The sequence below is a fragment of the Mastomys coucha genome, unplaced genomic scaffold, assembly GCF_008632895.1.
Source record: "Mastomys coucha isolate ucsf_1 unplaced genomic scaffold, UCSF_Mcou_1 pScaffold14, whole genome shotgun sequence".
NCBI classification, from domain to species: Eukaryota; Metazoa; Chordata; class Mammalia; order Rodentia; family Muridae; genus Mastomys; species Mastomys coucha.
The window spans coordinates 85,486,091-85,505,866 of record NW_022196896.1 but is presented as its reverse complement, the minus strand read 5'-3'; the positions used below and the strand labels follow the sequence as shown (position 1 = coordinate 85,505,866).

General features: G+C 41.3%; 1 protein-coding gene across 2 annotated transcripts in view; it reads left to right on the top strand.

The window, feature by feature from the left end:
- Window positions 1-19,776, top strand: part of Als2 (alsin Rho guanine nucleotide exchange factor ALS2) — a 75,455-nt gene that overhangs the window by 507 nt on the left and 55,172 nt on the right. The window contains exons 1-3 of one of the 2 annotated variants that reach the window (XM_031367609.1): window positions 1-48; window positions 15,409-15,486; window positions 17,971-18,125. In XM_031367609.1, the coding sequence (XP_031223469.1) occupies window positions 15,467-15,486; window positions 17,971-18,125 (175 nt within the window). In that variant the 5' untranslated portion in view covers window positions 1-48; window positions 15,409-15,466. The remainder of the gene's footprint in view (window positions 49-15,408; window positions 15,487-17,970; window positions 18,126-19,776) is intronic. The other variant, XM_031367608.1, reaches the window with a different exon arrangement.

The window sequence follows — 19,776 nt, the reverse complement described above, 5'->3', positions numbered from 1 at the left end:
CGCTGGGCGCCCAGCTGGCAAAACAGTGAACCTTGCTGAGTGTCCTAGGTGGGTTTGCCCCAGGATGCAAATCGCGGTGAAAAGTGAAGGGGCGGGGGGCGCGGGGAGGGTTAGTGGTTCATTGAACCAGCGTTTGCGGAAAATGAAAAGGACTTTGGTATTTGTCAATTGTAGTTTGACCAAATCCCTTAATGTATCAAGTGATCTATCAAAGAATAAGCGTGGTGACGACAGGAAAGAACACAGGAGCGATCTTGAGGAAATGATCCTCACATTGATGTTGGTCCTGCAGGCAACAGGGCTGTTTGCAGACGAGCAGCTGTAGATTTGTAGAGGCAAGCTACTGTTTAGTACTGCTGTGGTTACCAAAGAGGGAAAACGCACTGGTTGAATTGGGGTGGTCAAGAGCAGCACTTTCCTGTAGGCTAACTGACTGCCTTACCCAAATTAAGCTTCTTACTCTATTGCTCTTAGATCTGAATCTGTTCTTTAGATGGCTGTCAAGGATAAACTTGTGTGATGTAGGTCTCTTCGGAGCAGGTACAAAGCTGCAACAAAGCTGTAGGTCATAGTTTTTTTTTTTTTTTTTTTTTTTTTTTTTTTTTTTTATCATATACATGTTGTGTATTAGTTAGGGTTCTCTGGAGTCACAGAATTAATGGAACTTAAGGGAATTTATCCTAATGGTATATATAGTTCGCAGTCCAACTAACTCAACAATGGGCAGCTGTGGATGGGAAGTCCCGGAATCTAATAGTTGGTCAGTCCCACAAGGGTAGTTATTTCAGCTGGTCTTCTGGAAAAGCTGGAATCCTGAAGAAGTAGGTTCCAACAGATGTGCTGGCAAGTAAGTGCAGGCAGGCATAGGAGAGAGCTTTCTTTCCTCCAATGTCCTTATATAGGCCTCTAGTGGAAGTTGTGACCCAGATCAAAGGTATGCACCATTACACCTAGATTTGGAACTTGGATTTGTCCCAGGCTAGCCTTGAACTCAGAGATCTGCCAGCCTCAGTCTCATGGGATTAAAGGTGTGTACTAATTTGCCTGGGCCTAAACTTTTCATGACCACTATGCCTCAAAATCTGTGTTGTCCCATGTCAAGATCTGGGACAGGAGCCTGTGTATTCTAGCCTCAAGATCTGGATCACAGGTGAGCCATCCATTTCTGGATTGTAGTTCATTCCAGATGTAGTCAAGTTGATAACCAAGAATAGCTATTACAATGTGTTAGGTAATGAATGAGATCAGTGAAAATTTTGCTGTTTATTTTATAGTTTTGATTCATTAACTCACTGTGGAGCCCATTCTGGCCTAGAACTTGTGGAGTTCTTCCTGCCTTAGCATCCCAAGTATTGGGATTACAAGTGGGTGTTGCCATAGAAGAGTGAATTGTAGTATTTTAGCCTTCTGTTTAGTAAGAGAGGCACAGTGGTCATTCCTAGACTTTGGATCCGGAAATACCTTGAACACGTCTTTCTTTGAGCCTCTTTGCCTCAGTTTCCTTATCTCTACACTGGGCTTTTCTGGTATTAGTACCTACATGTATGATTTATGTATCATTTATTACTATGCCTGGACCCTCAGAAATGACCGATATATATTAACTCTTTATAGTTACTACCTTCTTTTAGTATATCATGAACCAGGCTACATAGTGACATTTTGTTTTTTAAAGATTTAGTTATTTATTATATGTAAGTACACTGCAGCTCTCTTCAGACACACCAGAAGAGGGCATCCGATTTCATTACAGATGGTTATGAGCCACCATGTGGTTGCTGGGATTTGAACTCAAGACCTCTGGAAGAGCAGTCAGTGCTTTTAACCACTGAGCCATCTCTCCAGCCCGACCTTTTGTTTCTTAAAACTAGGAAAGATATTTTGAATGAATCAGAGTTGGTTTTATTCATTTATTTAAAGATTTATTCATTTATTTAATGTCTATGAGTACACTGTAGTTGTCTTCAGACACACCAGAAGAGGGCATCGGATTCCATTACAGATAGTTGTAAGCCACCATGTGGTTGCTGGGAATTGAACTCAGGACCTCTGGAAGAGCAGTCTGTGCTCTTAACCACTGAGCCATCTCTCTAACTGGAGTTGGGTTTATTAAGAAAAGGTTATAACACAGACTTAAGCACTCCCATGAATAGAGTGGGAGAGTAGATAGGTAAAAAGGTGGTAACAAGCACTCTAATGAGGCCCAAGCTTCACTGTCTACAGTCAGCAATAGATAGGACTCTACAATGGACACAGGCTTCTCTACTGTCATTCTCTGATAGAACAGCTATAGCTCATTTTAGAAATAATTTTATAATTTGTACTTAGAAGAAAAAATGATTCCAAGCTGATCTCTAGTAACTTTGGTATTTCATAAAGGCATTTCAATATGGAAAAATATGCTGATATAATCTACACCTAGTTAAAATTTATTACTTCATAAATTATAGCTAGTATTGGCAGATTTAGAGTTCATAGTTAAGTAAGAAAATTCAAAGCTGTTTCATAATGTCCAAATTTGAAAGCATGGGCCAGTGAGGTGGCTCAGTAGGGAAAGGTACTTGTTACTAAGCCTGGTGGCTTTAGTTCAGTTCCTGAAATCCATAAAAGGACTGAACTGACTGCTGTGAGTTGACCTCTGACCTCCAGAGGCCTGCGTAGATGCACACATACACAATAATAAATGTAATGATTTTTTGAAAACATAGTAGTCTAAAGTAGTACTAGACAGGTAATTTGGGAAGAAAAATTAAATAATGTTCAAAAACTACATTTATTTATTTAGAGATGGTCTTGATTTGAAGTTTGGGCCAGTGTTGAATTCTCAATTCTCCTGCTTCAGCTTCTGGACTGCTGGGATTACAAGTGTGTCCCACTGTCCATACCCCTACTTTGGGCAGTTGGACTGTCTTTACTTCTATAAGTGAAGAGACTAGTGAGGATATTGCTGGAGTTCTGATTGTAGTGTTTGTGTGATTAGCTGAGTCTAAAACAAGTAGTAACTGTTGCTAAGTCTGAGGTCTTATGTAGCCAAGGCTCCTTTTAAACCTACTATATAGTGGAGTAGTCAGGGCTGGCCTTGAACTCTTGGTTCTATTGCCTTGGAGTGTTGGGATTACAGGCCTACATCTGTTCTGCCACATTCCTCTAACAGTATTTCTAAAGAACGCCACCATCCTATAAGAGCTTTCCATAGTTCTTCTTTCTTTTAATGAAGTGCAGGAGATGTTGGAGAGAAGGATGTTTTCTTTTGTGCAGGGTCTGCCCTGGTCTGCTCTTTCTTACTGTGATAAACACCATGACCAAATGCAATTTGGGGAGAAGAAGGTTTATGTGGTTCACATCACCCCATCACTTTGAGGAAAGTCAGGGCAGGGATGCAGTCAGGAGCTCGGCCAGCGCTGGTGGCATGGGCAGGTGTAGGGCCAGGCACCATGGAGGAAAGCTGCTTACTGACTTGCTTTAGGCTCACCCTCTGCTACCTTTCCATTGCTCCTAGATCCATTTGCCCAGGGCTAGCACCTCCCACAAAAACCAACCAGTTCAAGGTCTCTGTTATCCGGACTAGCCTGGATGGTCTCGGTCTCCCAGGGTTGGATTGCAGGCACGAACCACAACACCCTGCTTTTGTGAGACAGGTTTCTCTGTGTAATCCATGGCTGTCCTGGAAATTGCTCTGTGCTGTCCTGAAACTCAGAGATCTACCTGCCTCTACCTCCTGAGTGCTGGGATTAAAGTCACACCCCATCATTGCCTGCCTTCAAGAAAGGATTTTAATGGAGAATCAGGCCCAGGTGTTGAGATACCTTATCGAGTTTAAGGCCAGCCTGGTCAACAGAGTGTGATTGAAGTATAGCCTGGTCTATATCTTGTCAGTTTTAGTACAGCCTGGTCTACAGAATGAATTCAGGGCTATCTACACAGTGAATTGCAGGATGACTAGAACTATGTAGTGAGACCCTGTTTCCTACCCCTGTCCCTACTCCCCACCCCAAAAGAAAGAAAACAGCTTTTCAAGCTGGGCACACAGTGATGTCTGCTTGCAATCCCAGCACTCCAGAGACCTAATCAGGAGATTTCAAGTGGGAGAACAGCCAGGGCAATGCAGCCTGAGTTCAATTACAGAGTAAGAAGGGTTGGGTTTAAGTGTATGTGTGTGTATGTGTGTGATGTCAAAGAGCCCCATGTCAAAAAAAGACTTCTCAAGGATTGTGTTTAAGTGTCTTATATGAGAAATCTTGGTGGCTTTTGAAGTTACAAAGGGTTTAAAATATTAACCCAGGCATGCCTGTAATACCAGCATAGAGGCAGGAGGGTCAGGAGTTCAAGGTCATTCTTGGGTATATAGGGCTAACCTGGGGCTACAAAGGACACTGACTCAACTTCCAAGAAAGTTTTTTAATTAAGTAAGTGCATTTCTTTATACTTACTTTATTTAAAGAACTTTCCTTTGATAAATGAGATTATAAAGTGATTAACAGTTTGGTAATATAAAAAGGTCAAAAGAATCCATTCTGTAGGCACAAGAATGTCTAGCCCATGCTTTCAACATTTTAAAAATTGCATTTATTTATGGTGTGTGCTTGTGTTTGCCAGTGGGAGTGGAGCTCAGAGGACAACCTGCCAGAGCTTCTCTCCTTCCATTGTGTGACCAGATGAGCTGCCTTCTCACCTGGAAGTCCTGTTTTCTAGGGCTTCCTGGTGCTGATCAGGGTTGTAGATCCTGCTTATCCAAGGATGGATGGTCTCTGCCTACATGATCTCAGGGATTCATGACATCTTGGAGCTCAGAGCTCACAGGACCATTTTCATTAGGTATTTGGGAGACAAGTCAGTACTTGAGACATCAAACTGTATAAACAATAAAATATTCATATTGTTATACCTAATCCCAGAATGTACCTCAGTGTTAATATGAGCTTGGGCAAGTGTGAGGTGAACAAGCAGGGAGGAAAGGTGGCTGAGATGGCACAGGAGGCCTGCTCTGATGGCTCATCTGAACCCTGTTGCAGTCACTGGGAGGAGGAGCACTGTGAGTACATCGTGACTTCCAGACCACTTAGTTCCTTTCATAGCTTCTACAGAATTACATTTACTGCAGATTCCAACTATATATATATTTATTTTTAAAGATTTTTTAAAATTTCTCTTATGTGTATGAGTACACTGTAGCTGTACAGATGGCTGTGAGCTATCATGTGTGTGGCGGCTAGGACCTCAGCTGGCCCTGCTTGCTCCGGCCCTGCTCCCTGCTCAGGCGTAATTCACTGTAGCTTTCTTTAGATATCTTTAGACGCACCAGAAGAGGGTGCCAGATCTCATTACGGGTAGTTGTGAGCCACCATGTGGTTGCTGGGATCCGAACTCAGGACCTTTGGAAGAGCAGTCAGTGCTCTTACCTGCTGAGCCATCTCGCCAGCCCAGATTCCAATTATATTAAAGGCAGATTGGTTTTAGTAGGGATTTTTTTTTTAAAAGATAGTCTTGCTATATAGCCTCATGACTTTGTATTGTTTGTTTGTTTGTTTTCAAGACAGGGTTTCTCTGTATAGCCCTGGCTGTCCTGGAACTCACTCTGTGGACCAGGCTGGTCTTGAACTCAGAAATCTGCCTGCCTCTGCCTCCCAAGTGCTGGGATTAAGGCATGACCACCATTGCCCAGCTGACTTTGTATTCTTGATCCTCCTGTCTCTACCTCCCAACTGTTGGGATCATAGATATATACACACCTTGCTTGTGTGTGTGTGGTGAGTAGGCTAAAGGTCATCATGTCTTCCTCCATCTCTGTTTGCTCTCCTCTCTCTCTCTCCCCTCCTCTCCCTCCCTCCAACCTTATAATAGGGTCTCTCGTTGAATCTGGAGCTCACTAGTACAGCCACGCTGACTATCCAGTAAGGCCCAGGGATCCTCTGTCTGCATGGTATGCTGTTTTCCCCCCACCCCTCCTCAGAGCTGGGTTTTAGACATGCAGCTGAGCCTGCTTCCCCATGGGTGTTGGGGATCCTCACTGAAGCCCTTGTGCCCTTATATAGCTGATATTTTACCCACGGAACAGTCACCCTAGCCTGGTGTTTCTTTTTTTTTTAGGAGACTTTTTTCTTACTTCTCTTTCCCATTAATGACCAAACAATTTTTTTTTTAAAGTAATAAAAAGTGGCAGCTTTTATGTCAGTGCTTAAGAGAATCTTGGTGAACTGCAAGAAAGCATGAGGTTGTTCTTTTTGGTGTTGCACTCATTTTCCTGTGTGGACTCCGAGTCTTCTGGACAGAGGATGATGGTGTGTTTAGCTTATGCCCTTTGTTTGATTTTGCTTTGTTTTTCGATACGTAGTTTAGACTGGCCTAGACTCATGATCTTCTTGCCCCAGCCTTCTGTGTGCTGGGACTGTAAGCATGCAGCACTGTGCCTGGCTTAAAAAAATAATTAAATCAGTAAGTTATTGATAAATTTTTGAGTGATTATATAATTCTTTTAAGTTTGAAGAAGATACACAGGTTTGTTTTTTTTCTTCCAATTCTCACAAGTAAAAGATGGGATTTTGAGCAGTCCGTTTTGCTGCTAGTGAGTTAATACCTAAAGAGATTAGCTTTTGTCTCTCTAAGACCACAAATTGACTGACTGATCAATTTATCATTAATTCTCTTAATTATCAAGTATTTATAAATACTTTCCTTCTGGATCATCCCCAGTTTCTTGCTCACATGACCCGTGTTAAGTTGTTGGTAGCTCTGATCAGATGATAACATCTGGCTAGTGCTAACTCCAGTGTTTTTTTTTTTTTTCTTTGATCATCTAAATATATTTGAGCCAAGTTTTCAATTTAAATTTGGGGCAGCTTTCCGAACATAGGTAACAAGAATGATGATAGAACTCTTTAAAATAGCAGTGAAGTAGAACAATTCAACTGCATACCAATAGGAAAACAGATAAGCTGGGTGTTCATGCAGTTGAATGTACTTATCCCTAGTAAAGTGTATGAAGTAGGTCTATACTTACCCAAAGGGCATTATATTTAGTGAAAGAAGCATGTGCCCGAGGGTATTTACATACAGTAAGATATGTTCCTGTTCAGCTGCAAACAGTAACACTGTTCATGTATATGCATTTAGCTAATGAAAACGAACAGGAGTGAAGAGCTGGTGTGTACATATACCTAACTATAAGAGTGTATTTACAGAGATGCTGGGTCACTGGCTTCAGCTCCATGTGGAACTTACTGAAAAGGAGCTTACTGGGCAGTGGCATATACCTCTAATCCAGCTCCTGGGAGGCTTAAACACAATTGCAAGTTCGAGGCCACCCTCGGTGGTGGAGTGAAGCAAATTTGAAATATTTCATTATCTGTTAAAAACCAGGTGGTGAGGACATAGGTTTGATAATTTATTTTTATAAATGACTAAGGTGGTTTTTGGGAACTACACTTTAAATTTTTTTATTTATAACCAGGGCTCTTTCCCCATATACTTTATTTTGCTTTGTAGATTTATGAAGTAGAGTCTGAAACAGCTCTTGTCTCCTGCAGAGAGACAGCAGTGTGCCTGGCAGCTCCTCTCTGCAGAACAGTTCTGCAGAGAGGAGACAGACTCTGTGTCCTGGGAAGTGCTTTCTCCAGGAAATGAAGAGTGAGCCCTGTTTAAAGGCTGCAGAGGTCTCAGAATGGTAGCGATTCTTGAGAGAGTCAAGCATAAGACATCTTGAAATCTTAAAGTGCAGGGAACAAATCCATTCATAATGCTCTGAAAGGAATTTGGATATAGACTGACTTTATCAAGATTTTATATGGTCATGAAGTAATAAGTACTTTATTTAATTTGAGTTGGTTATATTAGTTAGTAAATGCATTACTCTGAGATATTATAATTCTAACAGTTAAATATCAAATTCCCCAAATACTGTAACAACTTATGCCTCTTATGCCATGGCAATATTATAAAATATTTCATGGGAATTTTACCGATTTTAGAAAACTCAATTTTTAAAGCTTCATAGTAGGTACAAAAAGGAACTAAATGGGCGTTACCTGGCATTTCTTATGCAATGGTCACATACCCTTACTTCATTGAGGACTCTCACAATCAGAAGTGTGCTCAGTTCTGGTAGGTTTAGGTTAAAAGCAGCAAGCCATTGGAAGAAGGGTTAGGTTCAGGGAGAGGCTCCAAGCTTAACCACATTAATTCAGTTTCCTCAGCCCACATGGTTGAAGGGGAACTGTCTTCCAAAACTTGTCCTCTGACCTTCATGCACTATTCTCTACCCTGTGCCCGAGCACTCACTCTCTCTCTCTGTTTAAAAAGTTAGCACACAAAACAAAAACCAAGCAACTATAAACTGAGTATTGGGGCAACCTTGAGCTCAAGGGCTGTGCCTGCCATTAGGTTCTCCCTTAAATGTAGTCAGCGTGTTTGTAGTGGTGGTTAGTGTGGACACAAAGTGAAAAAACTTCATGCTTTCTGACCTTCAGGAGCTTAAATGAGCCAAGACTTAGTAAGGGCACTGTCCTCTAAGTACAGAGCTATAAGTAACAAGTAGCTTTCTAACCAGGCATGAATTTATTTGTGCTTTAATTTACTGAGTCCCCTACTCTGGGGACTGGTGTCTTGAGGAGAGGCTGGGATTTGAAGTGGCTTTGACAGTTCCAGCTGGTTAGCCTGCCTGTTCACGAAGGTGAGTTATCCTCAGCCTTGCATGCCTGGGAAAGGTGTCAGTGGCAGGTGATCCTGAAAGAAGTTGTTGCTATCTAGAATATTTGTAGTCAAATATTAGAGTCCAAGAGTGCCTTAACTCACATGTAAACACAGTAACCGAAAGTTTAAAAGCAAATAACTAAGTATTTTGCCTGTGTAAAATACCAGGTTCTCTTAAATCACTATATCCACAGTGTGAACTCTGGCTTAAATTTCATTATAACAATATAACTCAAACTTCAGAAAGGAAACACTAGTCAGGTATAGTGGCTCATATATGTAACCGTGGAATTCACAAGGTTAAGGCAGGAGAATTGCAGAGTTCAAAGCAACTGGGCTACAGTGTGAAGTTCTGTTTCTTAATTCCATTCCACCTGTGGAGACAAAAAGAAACAAATTGTGGAAAAATTGTGTGAAAATTCAGTAATTTTGTGTCCAAGTCACTAGTGCCATTGCCTTTAGAGGTCATGATACAGCTTGCTCAGTTGTTCTGCTTTCCAGGCTCTGGTTTTAATTGTTTTGAATCTTGATTTTTTTTTTTTGTTTTTTTTTTTTGTTTGTTTGTTTGTTTTTTTGAGACAGGGTTTCTCTGTGTAGCCCTGGCTCCTGGAACTCACTCTGTAGACCAGGCTGGCCTTGAACTCAGAAATCCGACACCTGCCTCTGCCTCCCAAGTGCTGGGATTAAAGGCGTGCGCCACCACTGCCTGGCTGGTCTTGATTTTTGATCTGTTCCACCTTTCATTTGCTGGGATTAAAGGAGTCTACACCATGCATGCCCCGTGTACTTCCTATCATAACCTGTAGTCTTTTTAAAAATTACAGTTCATATGTTATTTCTTTGTATTTTTATCTTTATGTGTGTGGATGTGTTCAAGACGTGGTGAACATGGAGAGATCAGAGGACAACTTTTGGGAGCCAGTTTTCTCTCTTTGCCCTGTGGGTTCCAGGGATTAAACTGAGGTTGTCAGCTTTGCTGGCAGGTTTCCCTACCTGGCCATCTCACTGGTCCTATTCAGTTTTAATGACTAATTATCATTACTCTTGTCAAAATAGTTACTATTATTTTAGTGGAAATACCCTGTGCAGGGCTTGGGATCAAGCCCATGGCCTTGGACTTGTTGGACAAGTGTTCCACTTCTGAATTATATCCCTGCTTCCAGATACCCAGATACCATTTTTTTTTTTTTCCAAGACAGGGTTTCTCTGTGTAGCCCTGCTTGTCCTGGAACTCACTCTGTAGACCAGGCTGGCCTCAAACTCAGAAATCTGCCTGCCTCTGCCTCCCAAGGGCTGGGATTAAAGGCGTGAGCCACCACCGCCTGGCACAGATACCTATTTTAAACCAGTGTAAGAGAAGTAGCATGGTATGTTGGCACATTCTTGTATTTTCAGTACTCTCTGGGCAGAAATGAGAATTGCTTCTTCAAATGTGAGAATAGCCTAGTTACATAGTCAATTCTAAGCCAGCTAGGGCTAAAAGAGGAGGGAGGGGGAGAAGAAGATGTGGAGAAGGAGAGAGAATACAAGTTAGCTTCCTTTTATCTTGAGGATTCTGTCTTCTCTATAGAGTGCTGTCACGTTAGAGAAACATTAGATAGTACAGTGGACTCTTGGTTGTAGGCGGATCACTTCAGCCCAATAGTTTGAGGCTAGCCAGGGGGCAACATGTAAGACTTATCTATCTACATTCCCTACCCTAAATAAAAACCAGGCTCATTGAAGAAGCAGAATGAAGTCTATAAGAAGTTAAAATCTGGGAGATGTGTACTAAAAATTATAGTGATTTTTTTTTTTTTTTTTTTTTTTTAAAGAATATAGGTTCCAAGTCCCTTATTTGGAAATGTTGGCAAATGTTTTGGAACTGAGATTTTTCCCTCCTGAACACAGTGTAGAAACTGTATTATGTAGTACCTCCCCTGGGATCTGTGCCAGCTTGTGGTCATATTGATAGTTCTGCATCAAGAGGGGCAGGGCAGTATTTGCCCTAGACAAAATAATAGCCACTCATTGGTTCAAGTCGGATTTTATATGTGGCTGAATTGAGGTCATATTGGATTTTTGCTGTGAAAAAAGAAAAAAAATGGTATCTTTCAGAGTCTTTGGACTTTGGATTTCTGATTCTAATATAATGGAAATATAGATGGTTCACAGCTCTTCTTTTTAAAAACAGGATCTTGCATTATTATTTAGGCTGACCTCAAACTCAAGGGAATCCTCCTGTCTTAGCCTTCCAAGTTATGGGATTATAGGCATCCACTACCAAGGTGGCTTATAGCACTCTCCCCGTCCCTCTCTCACTTTCTTAAGCAATGATGAACTCTTATGGACTCTAGACTAGACCACATTTTTTTGGACATTCACAGATCTTGATGTTGAAACAGTATCTTTAACTACTATACACAGCCCATTTCTTCCTCACAGGAAGCTGTTTAGCCAGTGGAGTCTAAACGTGGTGTCACTTTGGTAAGAACCAAAGTGTGCTTAGTTTTAGTGTGTCGTTTGAGGGTTGCATCTCTTTGCTGTGAAGGTGATAGAAGCTTTCAGAGTGGTATCCACTGAGTCTAGCTGTGGCCTTTGGCTAACTGAAAGAACTTAACAGCTAGAGCTATTAGTCTAGGTTGCCTGTCTGAGTCTGGTGATCTGTGGAAAGGCCTTGAAGGTAAGTCAGCCCCACAGTTTCTAACTTCAAGTAAGTGCTGTTTATACAGTGTCTTTATCAGAGTTAGTGAGGACAATACAGGTCAGTGTAAGACAGATTCTGTTAACAGAAGGGCAGCAGGGTACAGGGCTCCTGTCTCCATGTAGCACAAAGACTGTAACCTCACCCAAGGAGAGCCATGTTTAAGGAGCCCTTCAATTGGCCTATCTTCACCAGTTTAAATGCTGTGTGAATGGAGAAGCAGTCATAGAAACACCAGAGAAACAACAGTATTGTTGTTATTGTTGGCTTACTTTTTTTACTGTATTAGTGCATAATTGAGGAGAGGTATTAATGGAGTTGGTAAATCCTGCCCTTCCTTAAGTATGTGAGCTTTGGACGGCATGTTCTTCTTAGTTGTCACTTTTCTTCTTTCCATGACTTCCTGAAAAAAGTCAAACATTTAAAACAAAATGAAGCCAGATTTGGGGTACATATCTATAATTAGTACTTGAGAGGATGAGATCATCAGTTTGAGGCTAGCCTGGGATACATAGAAAGACTATATTTTTAAAAAAGGGAAAAGTTTGTATAACAATATTAATAAAGAAAAATGTCTATAAACCAGAATTTTCTCCCCCCACCTTAGTAGCCCAGGCTAGCCTCACACTCTCTATGTAGCTGAGGATAACCTTGAATTTCCTGACCTTCTGCTTCTACCTTGTGAAAGCTTGGATTACAGGCACATGCCCATTTTTGTGCACTGTGGTGGCAAAAACCCAAAGCTTCGTGCAAGCACTGTACTACCTGAGCTGCCTCGCCAGCTCCTACACGCTAGCCTTACCTGCTGCTTTGACCCATTGCTTCAAACTGTGGGCTACAACATTGATGTACTACCATACAGTCCCATAGGCCAAACATCTGCTATGGGCTTACGTAGGCCTGAAAAGGTTCTTTGGCTGTCTTTTTCTGCAAGTTTTCCCCCAAATTAGTAGGTGCCACTCCTCCTTCCTTGGCCTTTGCATTTTTTTTTTTTTTTGGTTTTTGTTTTTTCGAGACAAGGTTTTTCTGTGTAGTCCTGACTGGCCTCGAACTCAGAAATCCACCTGCCTCTGCCTCCCAAGTGCTGGGATTAAAGGTGTGTGCTACCACTGCCCGGCTGGCCCTTGCATATTTTGAAGGTCAGCTGTGAAGCAACTTTTACCCAGCTTCAATATCATTTCTTTCTTTCATTCCTTAAAGATATCTTTGTATGCTCCTTTAATTTATTTGTTCTGCGTGTTCATGTGTATACATGCATTGACATGCATGCACATGGAGGTCAGAGGACAATTCACAGGGGTCCATTCTCTGCTTCAACTATATGGGTCCCAGTGACTGAACTCAGGTCAAGTCAGACAGACTGGGCACCTTTTGGTTTTTTGTTTATTAGGAAAGTGTGTGTGTGTGTGTGTGTGTGTGTGTGTGTGTGTGTGTGTGTGTGCGCGCGCGCGCGTGTACATGTACATGTAAGTGCAGGCAGGTGCCTGAAGAGGCAAGAAATGTCTGGTCCCCCTGGAGCTGGATTTATAGGCAATGGTGAGCTGCCTGGCATGGGTTCTGGGAACTGAACTTGTGTCCTGTGCAAAAGCAATGCTTGTTCTTAACTTCAGAGCCATCTCATGAGCCTCCATTTTTGTTGGATATTTTTGCTTTCTTTTAAACCTCTTCTTTTTTGAGTATAGCTTAGGCTAGACTAAGACTCACTACTGCAGCCCAGGGTAGCCTTGAACTCATGCATTTCTGTTGCCTCAGCTTCTGATAGCTGGGATCCTAAGTGACATCATACTCAGTATAGAGCAGTTTTGGTTGTTCAGTCTTGATGTGGTGGATCTATTTCAGGAAGTGAGATGTGGCTGTACAGTTCCATGCCCTCGTAGAAGGGTCCTCTGGCTCCTGCTAGATATTGTCAGAATGTAATCTGAAGTGCATCCCTTGGCCTGAACAGATGAGCCCAGAGTAAGCATTTCACTGCTCACTACAAACGTCTTACTAAAGCTAGTTATCATCACGAACAGAGAGTTAGTAGCAGTTAATAATTCTGTGTACTAATAGCTTTAAGTTTATTCAGATTTGCCATCTGTTTATAGTACCTTTCATCCAAATTTGATCCTAAACCATTCTAAATTAAACACTTACAAGGTAGAAAGTAATTTCCTCCAGATACACAGATGGAAAACAGTGAGAATTCCAGGCAGTCTGGACTAAACAGATGGACCTAGATCTCCCTGGCAGTGTGGGTTGTTTGCAAAGCAGTGACCATGCCATACCAAATTATAAATTTGGTCCCAGTATTATAAGGTCCACAGAAATAGGGCTTTGTTCTTGTACTTTTCTTCTTAAATGAATTTTGGTGCCATTAAAACTTGAAATTGTTCAATTGAAATGCATCCAGTATTTCCTTTGCTTGTTTATTTTACTTTCATTTTTTTAAAACATTGAGTTTTAAACTCATGGGTCATTATTTTCATACAATAATTTTTATTTACCTCTTTTTCACTGAGTGATTATTGTATTTTGAGACAGGGCTTGTTGTGTACCCAAGCTAGCCTTGAACATTTTCTCTCTTTATTACTAAGTAATATATTTATTTATTAAGGTAGTGTTTCTGTAGCCTAGTCTGGCCTTAAACTCAAGATCATCTAGCCTCCATCTGCCAAGAGTTGAGGTCACATGTGTGTGCCATAACAACCAGCTTGGCTTTGAATTTTCAGTCTCCTGCCTCAGTTTCCTTAGAGCTGGAATTGTGCTCATATACCTGGGTTTTGGGTGGAGGCTTTTATTTTATTATTCGGGGACACAGATACTGGAGAACTAATCCAGAGCCCATGTGTGTTGAGTGCTCTACCATTTAACCACATCTGCAGCAGTTTTAGTTTATTAAACTAAAATGGGAACTTCATTGGTGTTTCAGGCGCTGTGGCCACTGTGTTGGAAAGAAGTAGCATTGAGCGCTGGTGAATATTCGTCTGCATTTCCCACAGCTAGCATGCTAGGCATAAACAATGTCACAGAGACGCTGAGCTGCTAACTGGTTAGGGTGAAGGGCTTCTGCCATACCAGTACTCTTAGCCTGTGTAGATCAAATGTCAAAGAGTGGGCCTGGAAACAGCTCATTCAATATTCACATTTCTTCTAGCCCTTCCGGGCTTGAAGCTTGTTAGTACTGAATTAAGATTGTCTTGGGGAAATTACCACAGAAGTTCCAATAAGTGGAAAATGTATTTTAGTTAAACACAAAGAGATTTAATAATTAACATTTGTGTTCATTACTGAAAATTAGAATGACTTGGATATGATACATTACTGAGACTGAAAAAAACCTTTCCCAGTTTGAATTTTTTATATGACCCAGAGTTCTTAAAAAGTAACCTTAATATGGGTATTACTTTTCTATCACTGATGAAATACCATAACTACAGCAGCTTATTAAAGAACATGCTTAATTAGGCTTAGGGTTCAAAAGGGCTGAGAGCGAAGGCAAAGCAGCGGCAACAGCTGAGGGCTCACATCTGGAAGTGCAGACAGAAGATAGAGAGTGCATTGAATGCTGCTTGGCTCTTGAAACCTCAAAGCCTGCCCCAACAAAGCTGCACCCCCTAATCCTTCCCAATTGGGGACCAAGTATTCACATAGATGAGGGACATCTCTTTGAAATCACCACAATCTCTATGACATTCTTGTACTGAATATGTTGATTTGCAGATTGAATTCCCTCCTTTATAATAATTATTAAGAACCTGAAAAAAAATCTGTTCCCTGGAACAGCTAGCTTCCAGTCATTTCTTCTTTGACATTACATTTGATGGCCAGCAGGCATTTTATAAGCTCAGTGGGCAGGCTCAGTCTTGGAATTTGACTTTGAGTAGGCAGGGTATGAGTTAGTAGAATAGTTTCTCTGAATACTTATCACTCAGTGAATGTACACTTGTTAGAGGCCCGCCCTCCCTCTCCCCTCCCCTCTCCATTCAAAGAGATACAGTGGCAGAGTATTCCAGTATCCTTCCACTACTCTTTGTGCTTACCCAGTGTTCTATATTTAGGTTTTGACAGAGCTTTTGCTAATGGGATGATTTGGTGATGGAGTACTCCTCCTGACCGATGGACTCTAAGAAGAAAAGGTAAAATCATTTTTTTCCTCCCATCTTCTAAGAAAGCACAACAAACAACTCAACGTGGTTGAAATTAATATTTTTTGAGTTCGATTTTCTTTTCAGTGGTATTAAGTAGGAGCACATGGTTGCATTTGTAATTGGTAGGTAAAGAGACAAAATTATTAAATAAAGGTGATTAGAGAAAAGTTTTGTTGTTAGTTTCTTATGTTTATAAAGGAACTTTATTATCTTAAAACCCTTGTAGACATCCTTTTTTAAGTTTCAATCTCTACTTAGAAAACTATTCACAGAAGATACTAAAAAGAAGATTAAATTGTGGCTTTCCTTCCATAGATTGTTAAGCTCAGTTATAATTTATTTTGTTTTATTATTTTTTTGAGATGAGTTTCTCTGTGTAGCCCTGGCTGTGCTGGAACTCACTCTGTAGACCAAATTGGCCGTCAACTCAGAGATCCGCCTGCCTCTGCCTCCCGAGTGCTTGGATTAAAGGCGTGCACCACCACTGTGCAGCTAGCCCTATTATAATTTAAGGAAGTATTGTTTAGCAAAAGTAGAGACATTTGAAAAAACTTTTCTGCTTTCACTAAAATAGAAGAATGTGTTTACTAGAAACAAGCAAACAAAAACATCATGTGTATTACACATCATTGATCATAGCACTTGGGAGACAGAGACAATCAGATCTTTGAGTTTGGGGCCAGCCTGTTCTACATAGAGAGTTCCAGGTCAGCCAGAGCTATGCAATGAGACCCTGTCTCAGTGGGAGGTGTGGTAACAGTGTAAGGAAAGCATAGAAGACTGCTGTCAGTTAGGAATTTGATTCTTTAAAAAGTCTAAATAATGGAAAATAACAGAGGGTCCTCAAAAACCTTGAAATAGGTAGATAATGGTGGCATACACTTGTTATCCCAGCACATAAGAGGTTTAGGCCTGGGAAGTATGAGTTTGAAGCAAGTCTGGCTACGTAGACCCTGCCTCAGAAAACAAATAACCTATAACACCCCCCACTCCTCCCAAGTGGAATTGTTGTATAATCAAAAACAGTCTCACTTTGGGGCATATATCCAAAGGGAAGGAAATCCATATGTTGAAAAGAAATATGCACTCATCTGACAGTGGGCAAAATATGAGGTTGACTTAAGTGTTCATTGATGGGTTAAAAAAAGTTGTGTATGCAGTCAGTGGCCTATTTTCAGCTGTAAAGAAGCATGCAGTCTTGCCATTTGCAGCAGCATGCATGGCTGTCTTGTTGAGTGAACTAAGTCACGTATAAAAAGGCTGACACCAGCCGGGCGGTAGTGGCGCATGCCTTTAATTCCAGCACTTGGGAGGCAGAGGCAGGCAGATTTCTGAGTTCGAGACCAGCTTGGTCTACAAGAGTGAGTTCCAGGGCAGCCAGGGCCACACAGAGAAACCCTGTCTCGAAAAACAAAAACCAAACCAAACCAAAACAAAACAAAAAGGCTGGCACCACCTACCACATCTTACTTATGTGGAAGTTAAAATGATGATCATTGAAACGGGACGGTAAAATAAAGGTTTCCAGAGCATGGTAAGAATGGATGTGGTTAATGTATGGAGTGTCTTTGTATAGGAACCTTAGAATGTTCTGTCAGACTGTAGGGTGAATGATATAGATGGTAATGATCTCTCTCTCCCTGCCTCCCTCCTTCTCCTTCCCTCCCTGCCCCCACCCCCCTCTCATGGAGACAGAGTCTCACTCTATAGCTCCAACCGAGAATGCTTGACCCCTAGTCTCCCTGGTATTTGGATTGCAGTTGAGTGTTACCATACCCAGTTTTGTGTATTTCCAGATAGGTAGTAGGAAAGATTTTGAATGTCCCAAATGCAAAGAAATAGTTTATATTTGATGTAAAGAAAATGATAATTACACTGACCACAACATATACATACATGTGTAGAATTAACACATTGTCGTACTCTCTATATATGTTCAAGTATATGCCAGATGCAAATAATAATATTTAAAAACTTTAGGAAGTAGTAGGTTGAAGACAGCTCAGTTGTACAGTGCTTGCCTGGGTTCAATCCCCAGCACCACAAACAGATGTCAGTCAACAGAAAGTGGAATATTTCAATCTCTCATGTTTTTTTCCATCAAGTTAGAACATTTGTGCTGCCAAATTATAAAACATAAAAATATCTCAGGCCTTATTTATTGCTTAGAGGCAAGTAATTTATGGGTTTAGATTATCCTCTAGCCTTTTATATAAATAGTATTATCTCGGCTCTGGTGTCACACATAACCAAAGTGTAAATAAAGCATATGCTAATTAAACTACCTGGCCCAGCTATTCCTATATCTATGCTGGTAGAAGGTGCAATATCAAGTTCACCCCACCCCCACCCCCAATATGTACATGGACATACGGAAGAAGAAAGATCAGTCTCAAGAATTGAGGATGAGAGATAACAGCTTTGTGTGTGGGAATAATTGTTTTATTTTGTTTTGCTTTTAAATGCTTGTAGCTCAAAAGAGGCAGAAGGATCCAAAGAAAGAGGCCTAGTCCATGTCTGGCAGGCAGGATCCTTTTCTCTAACACCAGAGAGGTTGCCAGGCTGGGGAGGAAAGACAGTTCTTCAGGCGGCCCTTGGTGTGAAGCATGGAGTTCTTCTGACTGAAGGTATGTGAAAGGTGACTGAGCCATGCCCACAGCCCTGCTCATGCCTGAGTTTGAGGTCAGGCAAGGGTTACTGACTACTGTAGGCTCTTTCTGAGCTTTGCTGCAGCTTGTACCCCTTTGTTCTCAAAGTATATCTGAACTCCCTTACACCAGTTACCTTCATTTATACATTTAACATTTTGAACTGGAATAAAAGGGAGAGCTATAGTTTACAGTTTTTATGGTAGTCAGCCATAACTGCCCTCATGAAGAGTCTCTTGGAGGCTGTTTTGGCATTTCAGGACAGTGACGCTGATAGGACCTGGGCCTTTGAGCACATTGAGTGCCAGGACTGACCAGAGAGTTCCTATGGAGCCTCGTTACTTCAGAGATAAGCAAGAAGTGGGTACAGAATCTAAACTGAGTGCCATCTTGTCAGAGCTTTCTTCTAATTGCCCCTGTAGCCACAGGCCATAGTGTCTCAGTACAGTGTGTCATGGACATAAAACCCAGCTTAGAAAAGTAGTGTGGATCTGTCCATCTAAAGTAGAGACACATAGAGAGTCACTTTTAATCTTGTTGCCAGGTTATCAAAGAAAATTTGATTTGGGTCAAGATTCTCATTGGTTTCTAATTTTAAATTTCTGCATAGTAGACATTTAAGTATTAATGATGTCTACATTTTTATTGTAGGAACTGAGAAGAAAAGCTCTAGGAAACAGCTTAAATCTGGATTTAGGTGTTACAAAACACACATGGGCATATGAGAGTTATCTATGACACATTTTAAAGTAATGTTTAATTTAATAAAATATAATGCATATTTTATTAACACTTTAGGAAATTGAAAACTGTGAACTGTAAGTTCAGTATATACTATCTATACTATGGATTTGAAAATATATAATTCTCAAGAGTGTTGGGAGAATTCTGGTGGACTTTTTCCTTTTTGGCAGTACTGAGGATTGAACCGGGGGCCTCACATAGTCCTAAGGACTACTCTGGCGCTGAGCTATAGAGCTAGCCCTTGTTGTAAATAAGTGTTAGGAATATGTTAAGTAAGATGCCTGAGAACCTTTATTAAGTAAGATCTTTGGAAGCCTTTTACTAGCATGGTACCATTGACATCTAGAGTTAGGCCAGCGAGAGGGCTCAGCTGGTAAAGACACTTGTCACACAAGCCTGACAGCCCGAGGCTGGTCTCCATCCACATGAAGGTTGAAGGAGAGAACCAGCTCCTTGGAGTTGTCCTCTGACCGGCACACATGCTGTGAAATGAGTCTCCCCCCACTTCTCACATACACATTAATAATAATTTTTTTTTTAATAAAAAATCATGTAGAGTTGTAGCCAGGGTGTGGTTGCTCATTTAGGGGGCTGAACCGGGGGTGGGGGTGGGGGGGGGTTGCCACAAGTTTGAGGCTAGCCTGGGCTGCATGGTTAGTTCCAAGCCAGCCTAGGTTTCAGTGGGAAACCCTATCTCGCAAAAGCTGGGACAGTTGAGGGAAAACTTCTCATCGTTTCATGTTTAAGTGATATCATGTTTTTAAGTGTCCAAAATACAAAAAGAATGCAGACTTGTCTCATCTGGGGACGGATGGAGTTCAGTGGTACATACAGTATGTGCTTAGCCTGTGCTTAGCCCGGAAAGGCCCTGGGTTCAGTCTATAGT